General features: G+C 47.6%; 8 protein-coding genes across 8 annotated transcripts; 3 read left to right on the forward strand and 5 right to left on the reverse strand.

The window, feature by feature from the left end:
- Positions 1–18: 18 nt before the first annotated feature.
- N7443_005702 (GNAT family N-acetyltransferase) lies at positions 19–573 on the reverse strand (the record flags this gene model as incomplete). Its single annotated transcript, XM_056885758.1, has 1 exon — positions 19–573. One exon carries the CDS (start codon positions 571–573, stop codon positions 19–21), a length of 555 nt encoding a protein of 184 aa, XP_056741206.1.
- Positions 574–2,261: 1,688 nt separating this feature from the next.
- Positions 2,262–2,687, reverse strand: N7443_005703 (uncharacterized protein; the record flags this gene model as incomplete). Its single annotated transcript, XM_056885759.1, has 1 exon — positions 2,262–2,687. The coding sequence occupies one exon, from the start codon at positions 2,685–2,687 to the stop codon at positions 2,262–2,264; it is 426 nt and encodes a 141-aa protein (XP_056741207.1).
- Positions 2,688–3,577: 890 nt separating this feature from the next.
- Positions 3,578–4,392, forward strand: N7443_005704 (uncharacterized protein; the record flags this gene model as incomplete). The annotated part of the gene is made up of 3 exons (XM_056885760.1): positions 3,578–3,742; positions 3,808–4,200; positions 4,261–4,392. The coding sequence occupies 3 exons, from the start codon at positions 3,578–3,580 to the stop codon at positions 4,390–4,392; spliced, it is 690 nt and encodes a 229-aa protein (XP_056741208.1).
- Positions 4,393–4,915: 523 nt separating this feature from the next.
- Positions 4,916–8,849, forward strand: N7443_005705 (hybrid sensor histidine kinase/response regulator; the record flags this gene model as incomplete). The annotated part of the gene is made up of 7 exons (XM_056885761.1): positions 4,916–4,932; positions 5,008–6,192; positions 6,249–6,959; positions 7,022–8,047; positions 8,098–8,383; positions 8,467–8,581; positions 8,638–8,849. 7 exons carry the CDS (start codon positions 4,916–4,918, stop codon positions 8,847–8,849), a joined length of 3,552 nt encoding a protein of 1,183 aa, XP_056741209.1.
- A 291-nt stretch (positions 8,850–9,140) lies between these two features.
- N7443_005706 (uncharacterized protein) lies at positions 9,141–9,495 on the reverse strand (the record flags this gene model as incomplete). The annotated part of the gene is made up of 2 exons (XM_056885762.1): positions 9,141–9,197; positions 9,250–9,495. The coding sequence occupies 2 exons, from the start codon at positions 9,493–9,495 to the stop codon at positions 9,141–9,143; spliced, it is 303 nt and encodes a 100-aa protein (XP_056741210.1).
- A 1,155-nt stretch (positions 9,496–10,650) lies between these two features.
- N7443_005707 (uncharacterized protein) lies at positions 10,651–10,971 on the reverse strand (the record flags this gene model as incomplete). The annotated part of the gene is made up of 2 exons (XM_056885763.1): positions 10,651–10,707; positions 10,765–10,971. 2 exons carry the CDS (start codon positions 10,969–10,971, stop codon positions 10,651–10,653), a joined length of 264 nt encoding a protein of 87 aa, XP_056741211.1.
- A 1,972-nt stretch (positions 10,972–12,943) lies between these two features.
- N7443_005708 (uncharacterized protein) lies at positions 12,944–13,672 on the forward strand (the record flags this gene model as incomplete). Its single annotated transcript, XM_056885764.1, has 2 exons — positions 12,944–13,259; positions 13,392–13,672. The coding sequence occupies 2 exons, from the start codon at positions 12,944–12,946 to the stop codon at positions 13,670–13,672; spliced, it is 597 nt and encodes a 198-aa protein (XP_056741212.1).
- A 120-nt stretch (positions 13,673–13,792) lies between these two features.
- On the reverse strand, positions 13,793–15,459 carry N7443_005709 (MFS transporter; the record flags this gene model as incomplete). The annotated part of the gene is made up of 2 exons (XM_056885765.1): positions 13,793–14,228; positions 14,285–15,459. 2 exons carry the CDS (start codon positions 15,457–15,459, stop codon positions 13,793–13,795), a joined length of 1,611 nt encoding a protein of 536 aa, XP_056741213.1.
- Between the last annotated feature and the right edge of the window lie 5,311 nt (positions 15,460–20,770).

Raw genomic sequence — 20,770 nt, forward strand, 5'->3', positions numbered from 1 at the left:
CATAGAGCTCATCGCGACTCATGCAGCGACCGCGACCGTGTCCAAATCCTTCTCGAACTCCACAAAGCACATGCCATCCGGCAATTCGAGGTCAGGGAACCTTTCACGAGGAAATGGCGACGTCTCACCCGTTTTTTGGTAGCCACGACGCATGTACCACGCGATGAGGGTCTGTCGCGTGGACAAGGCGTTCAACCCCAGCTTGGTTGCTCCCCAAGTCTGATGGATATAATACTCAGCGTAGCCGAGAACCTGACGTCCAAGGCCTCCGCGATGGTGTCGTTGGTCCACAGCAAGCATAGAAAGGCGAGCGCCGTTGGCTCCACGCTTGGAAACACCGATAGTACCCACGACGATGCCGTTGTTGTCGGTAGCCATCAAGAATGCGCTTTCTGGTCCATTCATGAAGCTCTCAATCTCCTTCACGCTTATGTGGAATTGAGAGGCGAGGCCCATATCGCCGGTCCAATCTGACCTGCTGTCTTCGGCGCGGAACGCAGCTTGCACTAGTTCCTGGAGCTGCGGGGCATCCTCTAGGGTTGCAACGCGAAAGTTGAGATCAAGGGCAGTCATAATGTAAAAATTTAGCTTGCACACAGAAAGACGTGAAATTTGATTGAAGAGGGGGATTCTCTGGTTCTTTTATCTGACGGCCGTCGCGCCCTGTCGTTGACACCGGGGCGCTCTAGTCCCGTTCAGGATAGACCCTTCTGGACCCAGCATTTGAGGCATTTAATCCAGCTTAATTTCTCGCCCAAGTGTCGCGATATTCAGCTTATACAGAGAAGACTCTCACGGGGGATATACATACTTAGGTGCAGGGATTCTGTTCGTGGAGCAGCGAATGGGAAACCAAGCCAAACCTCCTTTTCCACGGATCCAAGCTTGTAAAAGTACATAATGGCAGCAGACTATAAATTCGGATAAATACGTAGCAATACCACAATATTGTTAATAGACAAATAAGCATGCCAATACTGTGAGATTGGAAAAAAAAGGATCTCCTAGCGAACAATTTTCTAAAGGGCTCTCAACTTCTATACTTTCTTCATACAAAAGAAGGAAGGGGGGTGGGAAGGGCAGTGTTATGTAGACAACTTTGAAGAACGTTTTGGGGTCTTCGTGCTAACGAATTCACATCAGAATAAGGAAGCAGAATGGCGCGTTACTATGGGACAGAACATCTTATGATTTGCAGTGGCCGAAATGAAGAGCCCGATGTGCAATATCTATTAACCAAATTCGAGCCCACCTCAAGCTTGAGTGCACCCAATTTACAGCCGGACCAAGACGCATGGATTTACCACCGTTACTTTGTGTCTCATATTACTGACTGCCAGTACTGCCGATGGTGAATTTCTCTCGGCGAGTGTATCAGTCGACGCAGATGACTCAAGCAGCGCAGTCTCCGGTACTACCTCGAAGCGGAAGCGCGCAGAGTCCCATTCGTGTACCCTGTGCGTCTCACGGAACTCAGAGGTGATCTCCACCGCGATCGTGGATGCCGGATCTTCTGCTCCGTTTTCTACTTGTCTCGCAAACGACTCCTCGGATAGGGTTGAGCTCTTGGTTCTCTGCACTGGATCAGGAGCTACCATTGAAGTATTTGAGCTGACTGTAGGCTCTGGTCCGTCCGCGGCAGAGGACTATGCGACTTTTGCGCCTGTTACTTCGAGCTCAGTTGCCTCTCCCTCAGCCTCGTCCCCACATCGCCCTGAATCTTCAACGCCTTTAAGAATCACGCCAGTGCACACCCACGGTACAAGACCTAGCCGTTCTCCTTTCCCCTCTGGTTCTCACTCTTCCGTTCGGACCCGTACAGAATATGCCTCTCCCACTGGCTCTGGCTCTGGCTCTCGCGACGAAGGCCCCGGATTGGGCGAGGACACCACTTCAACTATCTTCAACACTCGCACTTCCACAATCACCGCCTGCCCATCCACCGTCACCGATTGCCCAGCTCGCGAGAAGACTACCTATGTTACCACTGAAACTGTTGTTTCTGGAAATACCGTTTACACTGTCACCCTCGCTAGCTTGGGATCTGGTTCTAACAGTACTATCTCTACCGTATACACCACATGTCTCACCTCTGATGCCATAATCTATTACACAAACATCTGCCCAGTTATCACGACCAAGATCTTTGCAAGTGTCTCGACCAGCTTATCTAGCCCCTCTGCCTCGGAGAGGACGTATCATACACCCACACTGCACAGCACCACCAGCACTGCCACTATAACCGGTCCTACTGAAATTTCTCAAACCTCGTCCGGTGCAGCCGCAGCTGTATCAAATGATACTTTGGCAGGGAATGAACATTCCATTTTCACGATGTCCAACATCATCAATACTGCCACTGCAGCTGGAGCTGGATCAAAATTTTCCACTGCTGCCAGAGCTACAGGTGCTGCGGATGTGGAAGGCACGGCAAGTGAGACAAGCTCACCCAGCGCCACTGGAGCAAGCGCCCTGAAGGTATCTTTCTGCTCAATCTTGCCGTCTTTCACCACGGCAACTACAGATGTAGGTAGTGTGGAGGTATCTTCGGCTTCGGCTTCGTCCTCGCTGGCCGCGTCAGAGAACGGGCCCTCCGTCGCCGCAAGTGCTCCTGTTTTTAACGGCGCCCTTTCGGCCAACGACCTCAGTCTGGCTGGTGTCGTTGGCCTAGTGATTGCTTTGTTCATGTACACTTATACTGTAAATACGTAACAGTTTTCTTCCCTATAAATAAACTTAATATTTGACGTTGGGTTCTTCATTAAATACCAAAACATATTCACTCTAAATTCCTCATTCCGATGCTATACATATACACTAGGAACGACTATGTTAGATCTTTAACCCTATTATTCACAACATATCCGCGCATTTTGGAATCTATCCCGAACCCGACCCATTTGAAGGTTTGGGTTGCCGAGAATTGGGTTGATGGAAAAGACTTATCTGCTAAATGTTAGAGAATCATTAATTTTTGTAGGAAATGAAAGAAAACTACAAACTCATAAGACCTAGTTTAGACTATATCCTCGTATTTTTCAAGCTTAGCGGATGTACGATGCTAGGCGGGTTAGCCCCTCTCACCCCGGTTTCTAGACTTCTCACCAATATAACCCATACTCACCCTTAGGCAGATTTATATTGCTGTTTTAGAGAAACAGTGGCTCTAAGGGCTCTTCTAGGAATGACCGTGCAGAATATGTGGCTCAAGTACGACTGAGCGGACGGGAAGCCCTGTTCTTCACTCCCTATGGGCGTATGCACTATGAGTCACCCAACTGCAATCTATATAGCACATTTTTAGTTAACCCTTGTTCAACGCAGTTGTGCAGCTACGGCTGTGCGTGCTGTGAGCAAGATAATTTCAAGACAGATTCGCTGATTGCTGCGATTGACCTTCCCCACATATCTTTGCGTTAATTCGTGGTGGGCCGTTGGCATGTCACCTGCCAAAAAGGGTTTAGCCTATAACCACAAGACCCGCGGAAGATGCCGCCAGCATGAGATTTCTGACTTTTATCATTAAACTTGCCCCTGCTGATCCCTCAAGCGCTACGATTCGGTTCTTTTGGCAAATATGGCTTCAAAGACCAATGTTGCGTTGATTCCCTGGGATGCCAAGTCTGAAGCTCACAGAAGATGGCTCTATAAGCAAAGAGTGCTATGTAATTGGGATTGGGAAAAGGTTGAGGGAGAATGGAAAGAGAAACAAATCAAAGGGGGAAAATGCATGTATTGGATTGTAAGTTCATTTCATATCCAATGCTCGATTCATTAGCAGGAACTGTAAGTTAATTTATTCCATAGGTCCGTCAATTCAATGATTCTGAAGGCACAGACTCTCATAGTGACGACTGTGAAGAAGTGCTTCATGATACAGCGGATTCTATCAATGGAGTCCCACGGAAACCCTCACAAGAAATCTTTGTCCCAATTGGCCATATCTCCCTGGACTCCAAGAACAAGGATGCTGAAATGGTCGGCCTTGAAATCCCATCGGAAGGCGTCTTCTGGATCAAGAGCTTTTTCATCTTGCAGTCAATGCAGGGCCAGGGCACTGGACGAGCTGCAATGGACGCAGTAGAGGATATGGCGTCTCGAGAACCGCTCTGCGCCCAGTCCCTCATGCTGGACACGGTCACAAGCAAACACCAGATGAGAGAAGATTTTGCAATGTCCACATATGGTGCCGTCCCAAAGGTAACTACATATCTTCTGAATTGAATCTCAGCCCTCTGTTACTCAACTTACTTTTTACAGATCGCGAATCAGGATTGGTATGGCCGCCGGGGATACATACCGATCAAGACTGTACCGAACTATTACGACGTGTGGGATGCAAATGGAGACCGGTGGGATATAGAGATTGTTTTTATGCGAAAGAAAGTTTAAGGGCAATTGGTCTTTTTCCGCGATAACCTTGAAATTTATTTCGAAGGTTTCTATGAATATTGGAAGCGATGAGGGCAGCACAAATCGAGCGGCTCGTGAGTGATTCTCACATCTGATGATCGGTATGAATTGGGACGGTGGGGTTTCCGTGACAGTTTGGCCAGTCATGGATGTAATTTTAGTCTTTTAAGAGATTCGCGACAAATCACACTTAAATCTCGGTGCTTTGAACAGTATCTTCGGAAGTTCGGATCGTTAGGGAAAGACTGATCGGTCCAGACGCTAACGCCAAGGACTCCGGAAGACACACCGCTCCTGGGAATCTAACATTATTGGTGGAATATCGCCACTAAGCGGCGGATTTAACGGGCAGAACGCCTCGGTGGACATCGCCACATTTTATGGCTTCACTTCGACATCTTCACTTCCTCGCGATACACGCGAGATGCGGATGAAGGATACCGGATAAGTATGGGGTCATCAGTCTCACCACCCAATGTAGCGTTCTATGTACCTGTACAGGATGCTGAGCGAGAGAGAGTCCGTGAACTGTTAAGGTCGGCAAGCGCTATTTCCCCCACAATACCTCGGTCGCTTACTGCATTATCGTTTCAGGTACTATTCTTCCTTCAGTGAACAAACTGACCCGCTGAATGCGGGATCCGATGCTCCTACGGGAGATGAACAGCCTATATCCGCCGGCCTCCCCAAGGACATCACCCTCGCCGCCTTGTCGCAACTGGGTGTATTTCGAACAGGATCGAATCGATGCTTCGTGTCGATCATCGACGGCCAGAACCAGTTCATCATATCTGAAACCACGAAATCGGTCTCACTACGGAACAAGGACAAACACATCCCGGGCGATGGCGTATATATTGGGGTCCGGGCGCTAGATCTAGTGTGGGGGGTGTGCCCTCACACCATCAAGCTGTTCACCTCGACCGATTCTTCGATTGATATCGACACCCCGAACGTAACGGCAAATGTCTCCCGCTACATCATTCGGGATTTTACAAAAGAGGATAGCTTCAAGAATCGCCCCTATGTTCTCGAATGGCCACACATGCGGTTCTACGCGGAAGTGCCGCTGCTCAGCGCTGCTGGATACGTGCTCGGGTCATACTGTGTTGTTGATGACAAGCCCCGAGACAAGTTCGATGACGAAGAGGTTGCTGTTCTGCAAGAAGTGTCGGATGCGATCGCAGCACATCTGGAGAACGTCCGTCTAGTTCATTGCCAACGGCGGGCGGAATCTCTCATGAAGGGGTTGACCAGTTTTGTGAAAGAAAATCCTGAGTTCGAACCCAATGAGGCTTCGAAAGACGGCCACCTCGTACCATTTGCTCTCGGCCTACCAGGCTATACCTCGACCGGCAGCAGTGGCAGTGAAAACGAATATCTCAGCGCACGCTCACGCGCGCAAGGCGCCCACAACACCTCGATGCCAGACAATATGTCTTTTACAACCATGGCAGCATCATCACCATTATTTTCGCAAGAAAAAGGCTCACGGCCCACCGAACTGTCGTCCTTTTCAAACGAATCAGACAGGCCCAACTTCATAAGTCCCGTGCGAGAAAATTCACTTGAGGAGGCATCGAAGGCCCGTGGGGTCAGTCCAGCCGAGGCCGAGGCCGATGCCAGGCGCAAAGGCTCTTTACGGATATCACTGGCGGATAGTGTCCCAATTTCTGAACGGATTGCCATGGTATTCGATCGTGCCAGCGTGTTGCTCAGAGAGTCTATGGATCTGGATGGTGTAGTTTTCCTCGACGCAAGTCGTAGTAATTCCTCATTGTTCGTATTGGATATCCTCCGCGCGAGTCATTTGTTCATGCTGACGTTTTCATCAGCAAATCGGCCCGAGAGCCTAAAAGCTGGGAGCCGTTCCCATACACTGCGGATAACGGGGTCCAGGTCGCTCCAGCCCCTAGTCCTCTGGGGGTGGCACAACCCGAAAAGCCCTGTGATATTCTCAGCTACGCTTTGAAACCCTCATCAAACAAAACACAGGCAGACTATGACATCAAGGTGCCCGAGAAGCTTCTACACGAGTTGACAATAGCTTTCCCCCGGGGCCAAATCTTCAGTTTCGAAAAGAGTGTGATTAATGACTGCCTGTCTCACGGAAGTGATCGGGCAACCAATCTCGGCATTGGCTTTGAGGCAGTGCAACATATCTCGGATCGTCTAGCACAATATATGCCAGACGCTGGTTCTGTTATCTTCCTTCCCCTGTGGGACTGGAATAAGTCTCGCTGGCTTGCTGGAACGCTAATTTGGACCCAAAAGCGTCAACGCACTTTGGAGACCGAAGAATTATATTTCTTCAAGGTCTTCGGGGATTCTATCATTTCTGAAATCTCTCGTCTTCACTGGGCAACCACTGAGAAATCCAAGTTTGATTTCATATCATCGATCAACCATGAGCTCCGCTCTCCACTTCATGGTATCCTTGCCAGCACTGAATTACTGCATGCCACCAACCTCCTACCCTCACAAGATGACATAGTAAGGATGATTGAACAGTCTGGGATGAATCTGCTAGAGACCACCGATCACCTGTAAGTTCAAGCTAATGGCAAATTCTAGCTACCTTGATGAAAAGAGCTTACCAATTTTTTAGATTGGATTTCTGCAAAATTAACAATTCGACTCTAATGAAAAAGTCGCGCCCAGCGGATGCTGATGGTAACACCGCTGGGCTGGCCTCCGATTTTGATCTTGACACTCTGGTTGAAGAAGTCGCGAATATCATTTATACTGGTCAGAGGGCGCCTGGAAGAGATCTTTATCTTAGTCAGGCATTGCCATCCAGCATCGTCGGCGATGAATCTCCTCGGCGAGTTCCCAGTGAAATGGATAAAATGTCCGTTGTCGTTCGTGTCGAAAAAACCTATGATTGGAAGATTCGCTCCGTGGCCGGTGCCTGGAGAAGAATAGTGATGAATCTCCTCGGCAATGCTATGAAGTGGACAAAAAAAGGATTCGTCGAGGTCTCACTATCCAAGGCCCAGCACCCCTCCAATACCGGCTCTTTTATTGCCCACCTCACTGTCACGGATACTGGCAGCGGAATCGCGCCCGACTACCTCAAAAACCAGATCTTTACTCCGTTTTCTCAGGAGGATTCTCTTTCGGAGGGTGTCGGGCTTGGTCTTAGCATTGTGCGCCAACTGGTAACTTCGCTCGGGGGCAATATCATAGTAAAAAGTGACCAAGGCTTTGGAACACAGGCCGATGTCTACATCCCAATTCAACGTCTTGGGTCCGGTCCAGGGCAATTTTCCGGTGACGCCCTCATTCAGTCACCAGATCTGACCACGGGCATTCACACATGCTTCGTTGGCTTCAATGCCTACCCAGACCTTCAAGAAATTCCAACAGGAATATTGTCCGCAGAAGCAAAGCGAAAGCTTTCCATCCAGAGCACGCTTGCCGATGTTTTCACGACACAGCTCGGGTGGAACATTTCCTTGGCCGAACATCTCCAGAATGCGCGGGGTGATATTGTCGTCATCGAGGAAGATAATGTTGAATCTCTATCTGAACTTGATTACAATCATCACTCTCAATTCTTCGTCATTCTCAGCGGCAAGGTTCCCACCCTTGGCGATCACCTCCCACTAAATGCGGTCCGAGTTTCCCAACCGTAGGTTCATTTCTCTGGCTTCATGTTTGATTCAAACTAAATTTTCATAGATTTGGACCTCGGAAGATCCAGCAGGCCGCCCAAAAGATCTTGAAATCGTATACAGAGCGACAGACGGCCCTTAGCGCTGGTTCCATGCCAGATATTCCTCCAATAGAGCCTTCTGCTCCATCAGTGTCAGAAGGGGTCCCCACATCTGCCCCTATTGACAGCAAAGTTAATCCTCATGGAGACATTTCTGAGTCGGCAGTTCCGACTACACTACCACTCCGGCCAGCAAATGATCAAAACGGGATACACGTTCTCGTTGTGGATGATAATGAGATCAATCTCAAGGTAAGCCATTGTAATGCTATTCTGTGAAAAGCTTTATCTTCTGCTACCCCGGTACAATCATATACTCACATCTAATGTAATAGATCATGGCTACGTTCATGCAGAAGACCGGTTGCAGCTATGACACAGCCTCCAATGGACTCATTGCGCTGGAGAAATACTCAAGTTCAAGCCGGAAATTCGATTTCGTTCTAATGGGTATGCCGAATTCCCCCCTCGGTCACTCCACGACTTACCTAACTTTATCTTTCCAGATTTATCTATGCCCGTAATGGACGGTCTCGTATCAACAAGCAAGATACGCCAATATGAAGACGAGATCGGCCTCGAACGATGCCGCATTATGGCGGTGACTGGAGTGGCTTCAGCTCCCATGAAACAGCAAGCCTTTGCTGCTGGAATTAACGACTATCTGATCAAACCTCTCTCTCTTCGCCAGTTGAAGACGATTATGAATATTTCATGATACCATTATGTTTAAATGAGGAAATTCGGTGTCTATTTGAGGTCTTTTGTGCATACGGGAATTCAAGGATCTGCAGTCATGTTCCAATGTTGGGAGTAATCATTTTATCACTCGAACGGGGACGGTTCACTTCCCATTCATATATATAGGTAAGTTTTAAAATCAATTGAAAATGATCATGAACAATATACTCTACGTAAGTCTTGTCTCTTGTATAGGTAGTAACCGATTAAGTATATTCAATTAGGTAATATCTCACTTCCACGGTCAAAGAAACAGCCGTTGGAGGAATTAAAGGAGGTGGTTCAGGGAGCACTCCAGATCCAGGTTGAGGTTGATCAAGCCAATCTGAAAGGTTCTTTGTTAGCCTGTGCATAATGAGGGATAGATAGCAATTTACCTGTTCCACCTTGCCAGTCTCGCAGCAGTAGACATCACCACCGGAGCAACTTTCGCCAAGAAGACCGTTGAGGATGTTGCCCAGGGAGATAAGGCCACCATTGCCGTTTCCGCTGCAGACAACGGTCTGCTCGCTTTCGCAGGTCTTGCCGCCCATGTCGTCGTCGTCATCGCCCGTGTTGCCATTGCCCATGGGGCTGGCAAGAACAGCGGCGAAAAGAGCGGAGTAAGCAATGAGATACTTCATGTTGGCGAAAGAGTGCGAAGAGTCTGTAGAAAAGTTAGAACTGCAGCAGAGAATATTTGACATTTTGCTCAATACCTGTTCAAGCTCGGGAAAGTGATGGATGCAAATCAGATTCTGAACGCCACTAGCCGGATACTTATAGAAGTGGGCAAATATTGAAATTGGTCTCGACCCTCTTTGAAATCCGAAGATGTAACCTCCCTGCAACCTAAGGGTCATAGACAAAGTGCTGTGCTGCTTTGCTGTATAGCTGCGGCGAATTTGACTTCGCACACTTCCGAAAACGGCATTGGGGCGGTTTCAGAGTAACAATAGGCAAGCCACAATGACGGGCACATGTTCCAACCCACGAGTTCTTGTAGTACTCTAGTAGCTGTGGCTGCGGCTGTGGCTGTATTAAGCATTTTTGGGTTCTGCGCTGCTGCTAGATTAAATCGTATCTGTAACTTTTGACAAATCATCAATGATAATTCTGTTCTAATCTACCTGCCAATTGAGAATTTGCTTCCGAATATAATTAATACTTATTACGACGGTAACATGAGTTTCGCTCTGTTTTTAGAGTACTTACGCAAATAATTAACATACCCAGGTTGCGGTTGTCCGAGGTTACATCTCGGTGACGGAGACTAACCATGCTTGCCGCGGCGATGGCCGCGCCAAGAGGAGCGTTCACGGAACCTTATTTGCAAGCCAGACTTACACCAATCATAGTGACCACCAACCTCATTTTCCAGCTTCCATAGACTTGAACATCAACTGGAGCGAGAGACGCAGGCTATTGCGGTGGATCCGGAGGTATGGAGAGCTGGAATATTCGTTTTCGGGAATCTACACCGCGATTGCTCTAATTGATGAGCCTGCCACTGAAGGGTTCATGGTGCGTTCACCGGTAACCATTTGTCCAAAACTGATTATGCGATATCAGAGACTCAGTTGCCTAGCCTCTTGTATGATTCACTCCCCGTACTCCCCGAAAGATCTTACAGTCTACAGCGCAAGAAAGCGTAACGAAGATTTCGACGGAAAGGCACATAGATGTGTGTTAACGTTCTCATACATTACTAACTAGACTTGCCAGCACATCACTGGGGTGCACCCAACGCAGCTTGAAGATCGAGATGACGGGTTGCAATGAACGTGGTTCCATTGCATTTAAAGCACGTGGTTCAAGCTGCACTGAGCATTGACATCAAGGTTGATAAGACCGATCTGTATATGGGGTAAGTTGTTTGTCATCTTCAACCGGGTACTTAAGGGAAATCTTACATCCTTGATGTCCTTGTCGGAGCAGCAGTAGACGTCACCGCCGGTACATTCCTCACCAAGGGCACCACCAGCAATGTTGCCCAGGGTCAGAAGACCACCGTTGCCGTTGTCCTTGCAGACGATGCTCTGGTCGCTCTTGCAAGAGCCAGCGGACTCACCGGCAATGGCGGTGGCAGCGAGAGCGAGGACAGCGATGAAGAACTTCATTTTGATGGAAGGGTTGATTAGGATTTGATCTTCGTAAACGGTATGTCAGTGATGGAGAGCAGTACACATTAATGATTGTAACTCACTGGCTTGTTCAAAAATTGTTTCTTTTGAGTGATGGAGAAGATATGGCTCGTGGAAATCTCTGCTTCTTTATAACTCAAGAAATTTGCCGGTCATGATAAGCAGGGGAATGATCAGCAATAATTTACCACGGACAAGAATGTATGTCTGCTTTCGGTTAACACAGGAGCTATGATTTGCTCTGTATAGCATGGATCGACAGGAAGGGGTAGGCTCACATACCCAATGGGACCATGTACTCGTCATACTGAATGTATGGTACTCCACAGCTCGTTCTATACTTAGAGGCCTTGTTCATTAACAAGCTTCAAGTACCTCAAACCTTAAGTTTGTGTTAAAAAAAAAAAACCCCCCCCAATAACACTTCGCACAAAGAATCAGATGAGGCTTTTAAGGAATGCGCCTCTTGCGTCATATTTTATGGATCTGCGTCACATACAGCCTCCTGGTGATTCTAGGAGATTTTCAAGCAACCCATCAGAGACGGAAGAACTAGCTTCTGATGATCGACAGTAGGGTGGCGTCCAATCGGATTGAAGTCTTTCTAAATAGGGTTGCAACCCAGCATTCCAATGCGGAAGCCAAGGCTCCACCCCCAAGTCTCAGACCGAAGACAACCTTTAGGAACTTTTCTGACTTATCAAAATAATTCTTAGCCGCATAGATTAATATGCGAACCATTCGCTGACTATGTTGAAGCTGCTTTGGTGACCAAAGTTGAGTTTACCACCCCGGAATGATCGACTCTATAACGGCGCCAATGTACGCTGAGTTGTATTCAGATACCATGCTCCTTGATTCACCCTATAGCAAGAAAAGGAATTTAGCGTTACGATATTTTTTGAACGCAATAATATCCTCTCCATTCATTCTGTCTTGAGTTAAATTCTGCAAACATGGTATCTTACGCAAGCCATTGTAACGTTGATTGTTGCTGTGCACGGACCAAGGGGCCATTCCTGTTCACACAGCTCTCAGCACCTTTGTCATTTGGCGGAGAGACGGATGAGTTGACCCGTTTCATAGATCTTGTGAGACTACTGCTGGGTTACCATATGCAAAGGAAATGGGTTGACAGTAGAATGGGCCCCGAGATTGTGCGGCTCAATCATGGGTGAGCGGTTTCTGGAATCTCTGTAAACTGAATCTCTGGCTTTCCGCTGTCTGTCGGTCGTACCTTATGGGCTTCTCATAAATTTTATTCATGCAGAGTGCTGCCTATTGAAAAACACACGATGAAAATGAATGGCCGTTGATCTTTTTTTTTTTTCTCGGCGGAATTCTAATACATGGGCAATTCAGTGAATACAAAATACATAAGGGAGGTGCCTAGACATTTCCCGGAGTGTCACGACTGCTACTAGTGCATTAGAGGACAGAGATCCCTTCCACTTATCTCCGGTCCGTACCATACGCGGAATTAATATGGACAGTGATTCAAGTAGCTCACGTTAGCCACCCTGATGCCTCTCGTCGGCCGGTTCTTGTTCGATTTAGGATCCCAAGCGGTTATGACCCAATCAGGCTTAGAAACCGAGTTTGTAGATGTAGTGTACAGCTAGTCTATGAAGTATTTATATTCCCAGCCAGGGTCTCTAACACACTCCCCCAAACACATGAGATCGCAATCAATATGGTGAACCTCCAAACAATTAGAGCCCTTAATGAGGCTCTTAAAGCTCTCGCCATTGCTCATAATATATCTTCCCCTGAAATGTATCTCGTCGGTCGCAGCAAGTTGGCCGCGGACATCGCCATCACCTCCATGAAAAGCACCAACCCCTCCGCCGCGCCAATATTTCTCCAAAGTGTCATATCTCCCCTTAAAAATGTTCACATTGTGTGCGCCGATATCGCAGCCAAATAAAAGAAGCTCAACTTGCTCTTTATGACGCTGGGATACATGGCGCCAACAGGCCAGGACAAAAAAGCAGGTCTAGATGGCAAATTCGTGCTCCATTACGATGCGCGCATGCGTTTTGTCACGACTCTGCTTCCCTCATTGAAAACAGCTGCACAAGGTACCTCGGTCGCCGCCGACGCCCGCCTGTCTCGCGTGGTCTCGGTCTTGGATCCACATGTCGTTATCCGCCCGAGCGGCGCTGAACTGCTCAACTCTGATCTTAATCTGAATAGCACCTTCAATCTCGCCACAAGTGGTGTGCATGCCAGCCTTATGGGTGGTTTTTTCTTGGAATTTATGGGTCAGTAACACTAGGATACATATTTTGTGCACGCATAACACTCCGGCGTTAACACGGGCTTGATGCGTGAAATGCCAGGGGGGCGCGTATTATCGAGCGTGCTAGGAATGCTGTTACGAACATTCATCGTAGCGCTCCAGGAGGAGGGGCATTTGTTTGCGGCGACGAATGCAAAACTTCCTCCCAAATTTGATGGTGATAGCATGGAAGGAGATGTCGCAGTTGGCAGTGATGGAATTCGGGGAAGTGGCTCCTATTGGGCTTATTGGGAAAGTGTGGTATTCTTACCGAACACAAGTCTATATAAGATTAGAGCGGAGGTCGCGATGAGGAAGGTAGGGCAGCATACGCATGAAGTGTTTCAGCGGGTGTGGTGCGAGGAGATATCCCTGATTGTTCGTGGAGGTTTGTGATAGATAAATTCTACAAAAGCGAGTCGAACTTTTGCATGTCTCTGTCATATGATGCATGTTCTCTATGTATTTAAGGCTCTCTTTCATGCAGTTGGTTCCCAACTCTGCGTTTCTTTCCATTTATACCCGCTCTGTTTCTGTTTCTGTTTCCTCTTCCGTGCTAGACGACAGTGACTCGGAACTCTGAATCGGCTCCTCTCTGGGACCGGTTTCTTCGTCCGATTTCTCTCGCGCGGGCTTTGTGGGTGCAAACTTGCTTCGGACCCGAATTTGCTTCCCATACTTGTAGAAGAGGAACGGAATAATTGCCAGTAGAGCAGCCACGCCGCCGATCAAACTGCCACCTCCTCCCACGCCCAACGCATCAAACATTTGATTCGTGAATAGCGGTGCGGCAGCACCACAGGCCGACCGGGCAATAGTGTTTGCAGCAATTGCAGAGGCAGCATACATCAAGTAGACATCCACGAGATAATTCAAATAGGAAACGAAGATGAGAAGAAGCATGCTCGAGAGGAAGCAGCCGGCGAGTGTGGGGACTATCCAATGTACATAGCTATATGAGAATTAGCATCGCCTAGTTTCCTTCTTGTGGGGATTTGCAGTACTCACTTGTATTCAGCAGACCATGCAAACCAGAACATGGTGGCAGAAAAACCAATACCACCAATCATAGCCAATGGTAGCCGGTCTTCGGGGACAAAATCTTCCATTTTCTTTTCGCCCCTTTCAATCTTATTCTGGCGAATATGCGTGTCAACCAGGACGATAATGCCGCCGATCAAAGCGCCGACAACAGTGCCAATCAAAGGCAACTCTCCCACGCCTGAGTTCCAACCACGCTTCTCCTGGAACACAATTGGATAGATGGTAAACAGCATATAAAGCAGAGTGTAGACGACCGCCATGTAGATAGCGCAGAGCAAAGAGATTGTGTCGAAAAGAATAATCCAAGGCCGTGTGAGCGCTACCTTGTAGATGCTAAGGAGTGTTCGGTCGCTGGCCTCGACAGGAGCCTGGACATTCTCGTAGCCTGGGATCTTCGCCTTCCGAATCCGTTTCGCCTTGTTGTACAAGACTGTAGGTGCGTACGTTTCGGGTATGGTGAGCATTATGATTGCCGTCGCCCCGCCCAGCCAGAGGAGCACGTAGAAGCTCCAACGCCAATCTTCTTTCAGTTCAAGGAAGCCCGCAACGACGGGTCCAAGGGCGGGGCCCATATAGACCATCGCTGAGAATCCAGCCATCGCATTGGAGCGCTGGAGTGGGTCCCATAAATCGGCAAGGACTCCAGGGCAGTTACTTAAAGGGGCGGAAACAAAGGTTCCTGTTAAAAATCGACCCACGAGCAGTGCACCAAGATTCGGTGCGAAAGCGCAAAGGAAGTTGAAGGCCAGATAAAGCAAGAATGAGATGTAGAAAATCCATCGGCGGCCATAAAACTCGCTCAGGGGGGCAAACACCAAAGGACCGGCGCAATAACCAAGTAGGAATACTGTGATGGTAAGACCTGCCACCTCCGTCGAAATCCCAAATTCTTCGGATATGGACCCGAAACATCCACTCGGGGAACTTGAAGCAAAGGTCGCATTCACGACCAGCAGCACAGCGCTCATGGTGATCGCGGTGCGGCGGCGCATCGACCAGTTGCGCGGGTTCTCGATGTCGTCAGGGGCAAAGTCGACATAGCCATCTTCGTTGAGATAAGGGGAGCTTTCATGTCGAAGGTCTTTGGTGCGATATGGTTTATTTACTACGCGGGACAGGACCCGCACGATAGCTGCCATCCTGAATAGGCGGGGTCGAGAGAATTCATCACCTTGCAAGTCGGCAAAATCGAAGACGGGCTACATGTTATGGCCCTTGTGACCAGTATTATTCTTATTAATACAAGTTTTATAGTACATGACATAATTTTTCACCAGCTTGTCATCAAGGTTCGGGGGGGCGTTAATGTCGAGGACTATCTCCGCACTATCATGGTTGCTCGGTCAAGGTAAATGGCGGTAAATGCCGAATTCCCGAACTCTATCACTATCGCCGAATTCCCGAACTCTATCACTATCGCCGATTTCCAAAGCTCGGTACACTCACCGTCGGGAAAGGTCACGCTTTAATCCACACGTTCTATATTATAATGGAAAATGCCAAACTTGATGAGCATAAGCGAACGTTTGAGTCGGAGGTGGCTGAAACTCGACTGAAACAGAGCTGATAGACTGTGTGGCAAATATGCCCGTACACTAACTGGTTTACAACCCCGACCAGTTTTTCTACAACTTGGTAGTTATTGGTCCTTCAATAATTTCCCTATTCAAGGGGAATAACATCGAATAGCAACATTGCCCGGGATTTTTTCTGTACTTCAATATACTACTGTACTTGTCTTAAATAAGCATGCATATCTCTGTCACGCAGTCATTTTTCAATCTTCTCTCCCCTTCTTCGCGGGACATGTATAGCTCATCACTATTATTATGCACTTTTCTCACAACTCCAGTACATACGACCATAGGGTGTGGAGAACAGGGCTTCCCGTCCGCTCAGCCGTACTTAAGCCACACGCCGGCAGGTTAGTAGTTGGGTGGGTGACCACCAGCGAATCCCTGCTGTTGTATGTTTTTAATTAACCTTTTTTGGATCTATTCGGGAAATTCCTCTCTTGTCGCCTTAGCTTTCAGTCCTTCAGCCCCTTCATCTGAGCGGCCTGAACACCATCTACTGTCGAAATGTTTTGTATGCAACCAATCAACGATATCAAAAGCTCTGTTTCTGTATTACCCCTGATTCTGCCAATTTATAACGTAGTCGGTAAGCGAGTGAGCCATGTAAGCGAGTGAGCCACCCAACCACTTTTTCGCGTCCCACCGCAACAATCTATCTTCTATCAACCACCATGCCTCCAAAACATGTCAGATCAAGCCAAGATTGTATCGAGCAAGAAGGTCGCCTCTTGCTTGCTATACAGGCTATTAAAAATAAAGAAATCAGCACTATTCGGAAGGCTACAGATCGATTTCAAGTTAATCGTTGTACGCTCACGCGTCGGCTTCGCGGTACCACAAATCGCGCTGAATCTCTCGTAAATAGTCATAAATTGACCCAAATCGAAGAGGATATACTCCAGCAACGGATATTATCGCTAGATCTACGCGGTGCAGCCCCTACGTAAGCTTACGTACGAGAAATAGCGAATATTCTACTTGCGAAGCGCGGTTCTACCCCTATCTAGACCGTCAGCGAAAAATGGGTATATAACTTCACCTAGCGCCGTCCAGAGCTTAAAGCTCGATTTTCTCGACGATATAATTACTAGCGGGCCAAATAAGAGGATCTAAAGATTATTCAAGCGTGGTTTAACCTCGTACAAGCCACAATTCAGCAATATAGTATCCTACCGGACGATATCTATAACTTTAACGAGACTAGCTTTGCAATAGGCCTCTGTACGGCCTAAAAGGTAATCACCCGATCAGAATACTACGGTCGGAGATCAGTTTTACAGCTAGGAAACCGCGAGTGGGTAACTACAATTAAGTTAATTAACGCTTCGGGGTGGGTGCTTCCGCCGACGCTTATTTTTAAAGGTAAACTATACAATCAAGCATAGTTTAAAGACCTTCCACCTGACTAACGCTTCGAGGTTAGTGCAAATGGATAGATAACCGATAAGATAGGCCTTCGCTAGCTTTAAAAGTAATTTATTCCTTCAATAAATCATCGTACGCGTGGAAGATATCGACTTCTAGTCCTCGACGGACATAGGAGTTATCTTACGCCAGAATTCGACCAAATTTACGCAGATCACGATATTATCCCAATCTATATACCACCGCATTCCTCGTATCTACTTTAGCCACTTAATATCGGATATTTTGCCATTTTAAAGCGTTCGTACGGCGGTCTAATCGACCAAAAGATGCGGCTCGGGATTAACTATATTGACAAACTTGATTTCCTTTTTACATACCCATAAGCTCGCGTCGACGCATATAAACCAAACATAATACAAAATAGCTTCCGAGTAGTAGGATTAGTACCAATTAATCCTTAATAAGTGCTATCAAAGCTTAATATTCAACTTCGGACGCCGATACCTCCCGCAAGCCGCGGTAGTCAATCAAGCGCTTTTTACCCGTATACGCCCGCGAATATCGATAAGCTTTTAAAGTAAGTATCCTCAATAAAAGCTTTCTTAAAGCGACGCTCAAAAAGCCCGCCATCGCCTTCGCAAACCGCGTTAAACCAGCTTATCAAAGGCTGTCAGATCGCAATGCAAAACGGTATCCTTCTCGAGCAAGAAAATAAGCAACTACGTGCCGCAAACGCTACGCAAAAGCAAAAACGTGCTCGCAAGAACAGATAGATAGCCCACGATAACGGTCTATCCGTACGAGAAGCATTAGAGCTCGAGGAAGCTCATGAAGAGCCCCCTCAGGTAATACTAGCTCCACTAAGCCTACTACCGCGGGACACACCAGCACCGAAGACGCGTCGTCCACCTCAATGCACTAATTGCGGAGTGATCGGACATAGAAGGAATTCCTGTAAAGCTAGAGATTAATCAATATAAAGGCGTTGTGGTTGATTAATATGCATAAAAGTGTAGAAAATTTGGGTGGGTGCGTCACTCGCTTGGGCGCGTCACTCGCTTGTGAACCACGTTAGTTAGGGAGATTCTAGATTACATAAGTAATAAACATGAAGGATAATTGTATCTCCGATCCACTGCGGTATTCGTATTGACATATATAGTGTGCCTAAGGTGTCTTCCATGCCTTGATCTATCTGCATTCTTCTCTCCTACATGGATGCGCGCATGGGAGGACAACTATTCGATATATGACTGCACTTTTCGGCTTCTTTGCTTCATGATTCAGCTTCACGGATAAAGCGATATCTACCTACAGAGCGTATCCACTACGCCTTCCAGAGTCCTTAGGAGTGTGTGTGTGTGTGTGTGTGTTACTGGTGCCCAGTCTGCATTGCCAGACAGCCATCGAGCCATCCCCTTTTCAATGTATATTTATCGTATAATAGGACGCTTAGAAAAAGTCAAAAACATATTACCAAGCGGAGTGGGCTGATGACTATGGGACAATTGATTGTACAAACGCAAATCGCTCGAGGTACAATATAAAAAACATCAAAACTATAGCAAAAGCTCAGGAATACTACCTATTGCTGGACCACGCGACAATTTGCCGGGTCTTATAGGCTAGGAGGATCTTCGGCTCGAGAGGTTTGGGTACCTGCCAGTGTAGTAATTTGTTATTGCAGGAGCAACCAAATTACTAGACAAATGGTGAGACATTGGCCATGCATACTATTCAAGTTCTAGTTTGGAAGACAGATCTCGGTCAAGTCTACACTCCGGGCCAACTACGGATATAGTAGTTAGTTAGTAGTAGTAGAATTCATTGACGCGGTGAAGCTCGCTTTAAATACATCCTGCTATGCGGGTGCTCTGGGCCAAGGCCAAAGCGGAAGAAAATAACTTCCCCTACTGCCACCGTGACAGAGAAGCCCCATTCCTCGTACAATTTTGCAGCGAAGCTGCAGATTTGCTCACGAAGGTGAGGAATTGGAGGTTTGAAATACTAATTCCGATGGGCTTGTCGCACTTTCTAACAAAAAGTCCAAACTCCAACCTACAGAACAAAGAAACCCAAGAGAAAGGCGCAATCGGAGAGCTGCAGCCGCTTCCGATCGCAATATTTCCCCCGCGCAATGCCGCACCAGCAACTTTTCATTGTGTCCAAGTCCTCTGTTCCCTGTTTTTGCTGCGTTTCTTCCTCCAACAGGACTTTTCCTTCCCCTTCTGTCATTCTGCGACAGATTTTTTCACCGATCCATCGAGGTCTTGCATAACAAGTTCGAATGTTGGTCGAGCGATCGTCGTCCCTTTCCCCCACACATTCGGTCCTGTCATTCGCCCCCCCCCCCACTTCGGCTAAGGCCATTTGATTACGCATATTGATTCCATGTAGAGGCGTGGCAGTCGACCTAAACTGCGACTCTGGGTGCACGATGCCGTTGCTCTCTTCCCCATTGCCCTGATATGCTAATATTTCTTTATCCCCTTTCTCCTGACCCCCCTCCCGGCCCGTGGCGGCAGGATCCACTGCTAGGACCTGTCTCAGGAGCCCCGTATTCATCATATATTGAGCAACCTCTGTCCGTGCCAATTTACCGTCCAACAGACCGTCAAACGTGATCATTGTACACCTTTCTGGTCTAATGCAACACGCATCTCATGCCGCAATTCACACAGAAGCGGGCATTTTAATAATACATGCTTGACGGCCTGGTCTAACTCCGGATATCAGTGCAGGTGAAAGAAACTACTGATTGATTTCGGGCTCCGAAAGCATACTCCAGTCCCTTCTTCTGGGGTGCCTCCTCTCAATTCAAGACGCATTGCACTTGTGACCAATAGGTAGAGTTTCACCCCTCCATCTTTTTATCATCTACCTATGTACTACTGGGTTTAAGCATAGTATTAAACCATACTAGCAGCACTGGTCTTTCACACTATTTGAACAGAGCTACCGCCCTGCAATGGCTGAAGATATCTAAAATAATGGATTAGCTCCTACAGACTCGTCCGAGGCTTGCCAGAAATGTTCGGTGCTGAAGATGATATTGACAATAGTGCTCCCGGTGATGATATAGAGCTTGAAAACGAGTATTCCACAAAAGTGAAGGTCACCCTTATCCTCACATCATTTACCTTGCCCAACTTTCTATTCTTCTCTGACCTTGGCGTGACTTCCACAGCCCCACTGGAAATCACGTCCCGATCCGGCTCGCTGGTAGATGCCGGGTGGTAAGTACGCATTGACTTCTGTGGGCCGCCACCACCAGCTGTCTCTAAGAAAAAATCGAAACCGTTGCGGAGTTGAGCGGATTTAAAGGCATCACCACGGTGTATATTTAAATCCCCAAGAACTCAAGAAGCTTCGCGGTTGAGGAATACATACATATCACAGGCTTGCGCGGAATTTTGTACTGTGAAAGGATCGAAAGAGGTCGTCGACCAGCCCAGTACCCATGGCTAAGCTTGCACACTGTGCTACAAGGTAAAGTGTCCGTACC

This window comes from Penicillium atrosanguineum (genome assembly GCF_028827265.1).
Source record: "Penicillium atrosanguineum strain IBT 20685 chromosome Unknown utg000004l_segment0_segment0, whole genome shotgun sequence".
Taxonomy (NCBI): domain Eukaryota; kingdom Fungi; phylum Ascomycota; class Eurotiomycetes; order Eurotiales; family Aspergillaceae; genus Penicillium; species Penicillium atrosanguineum.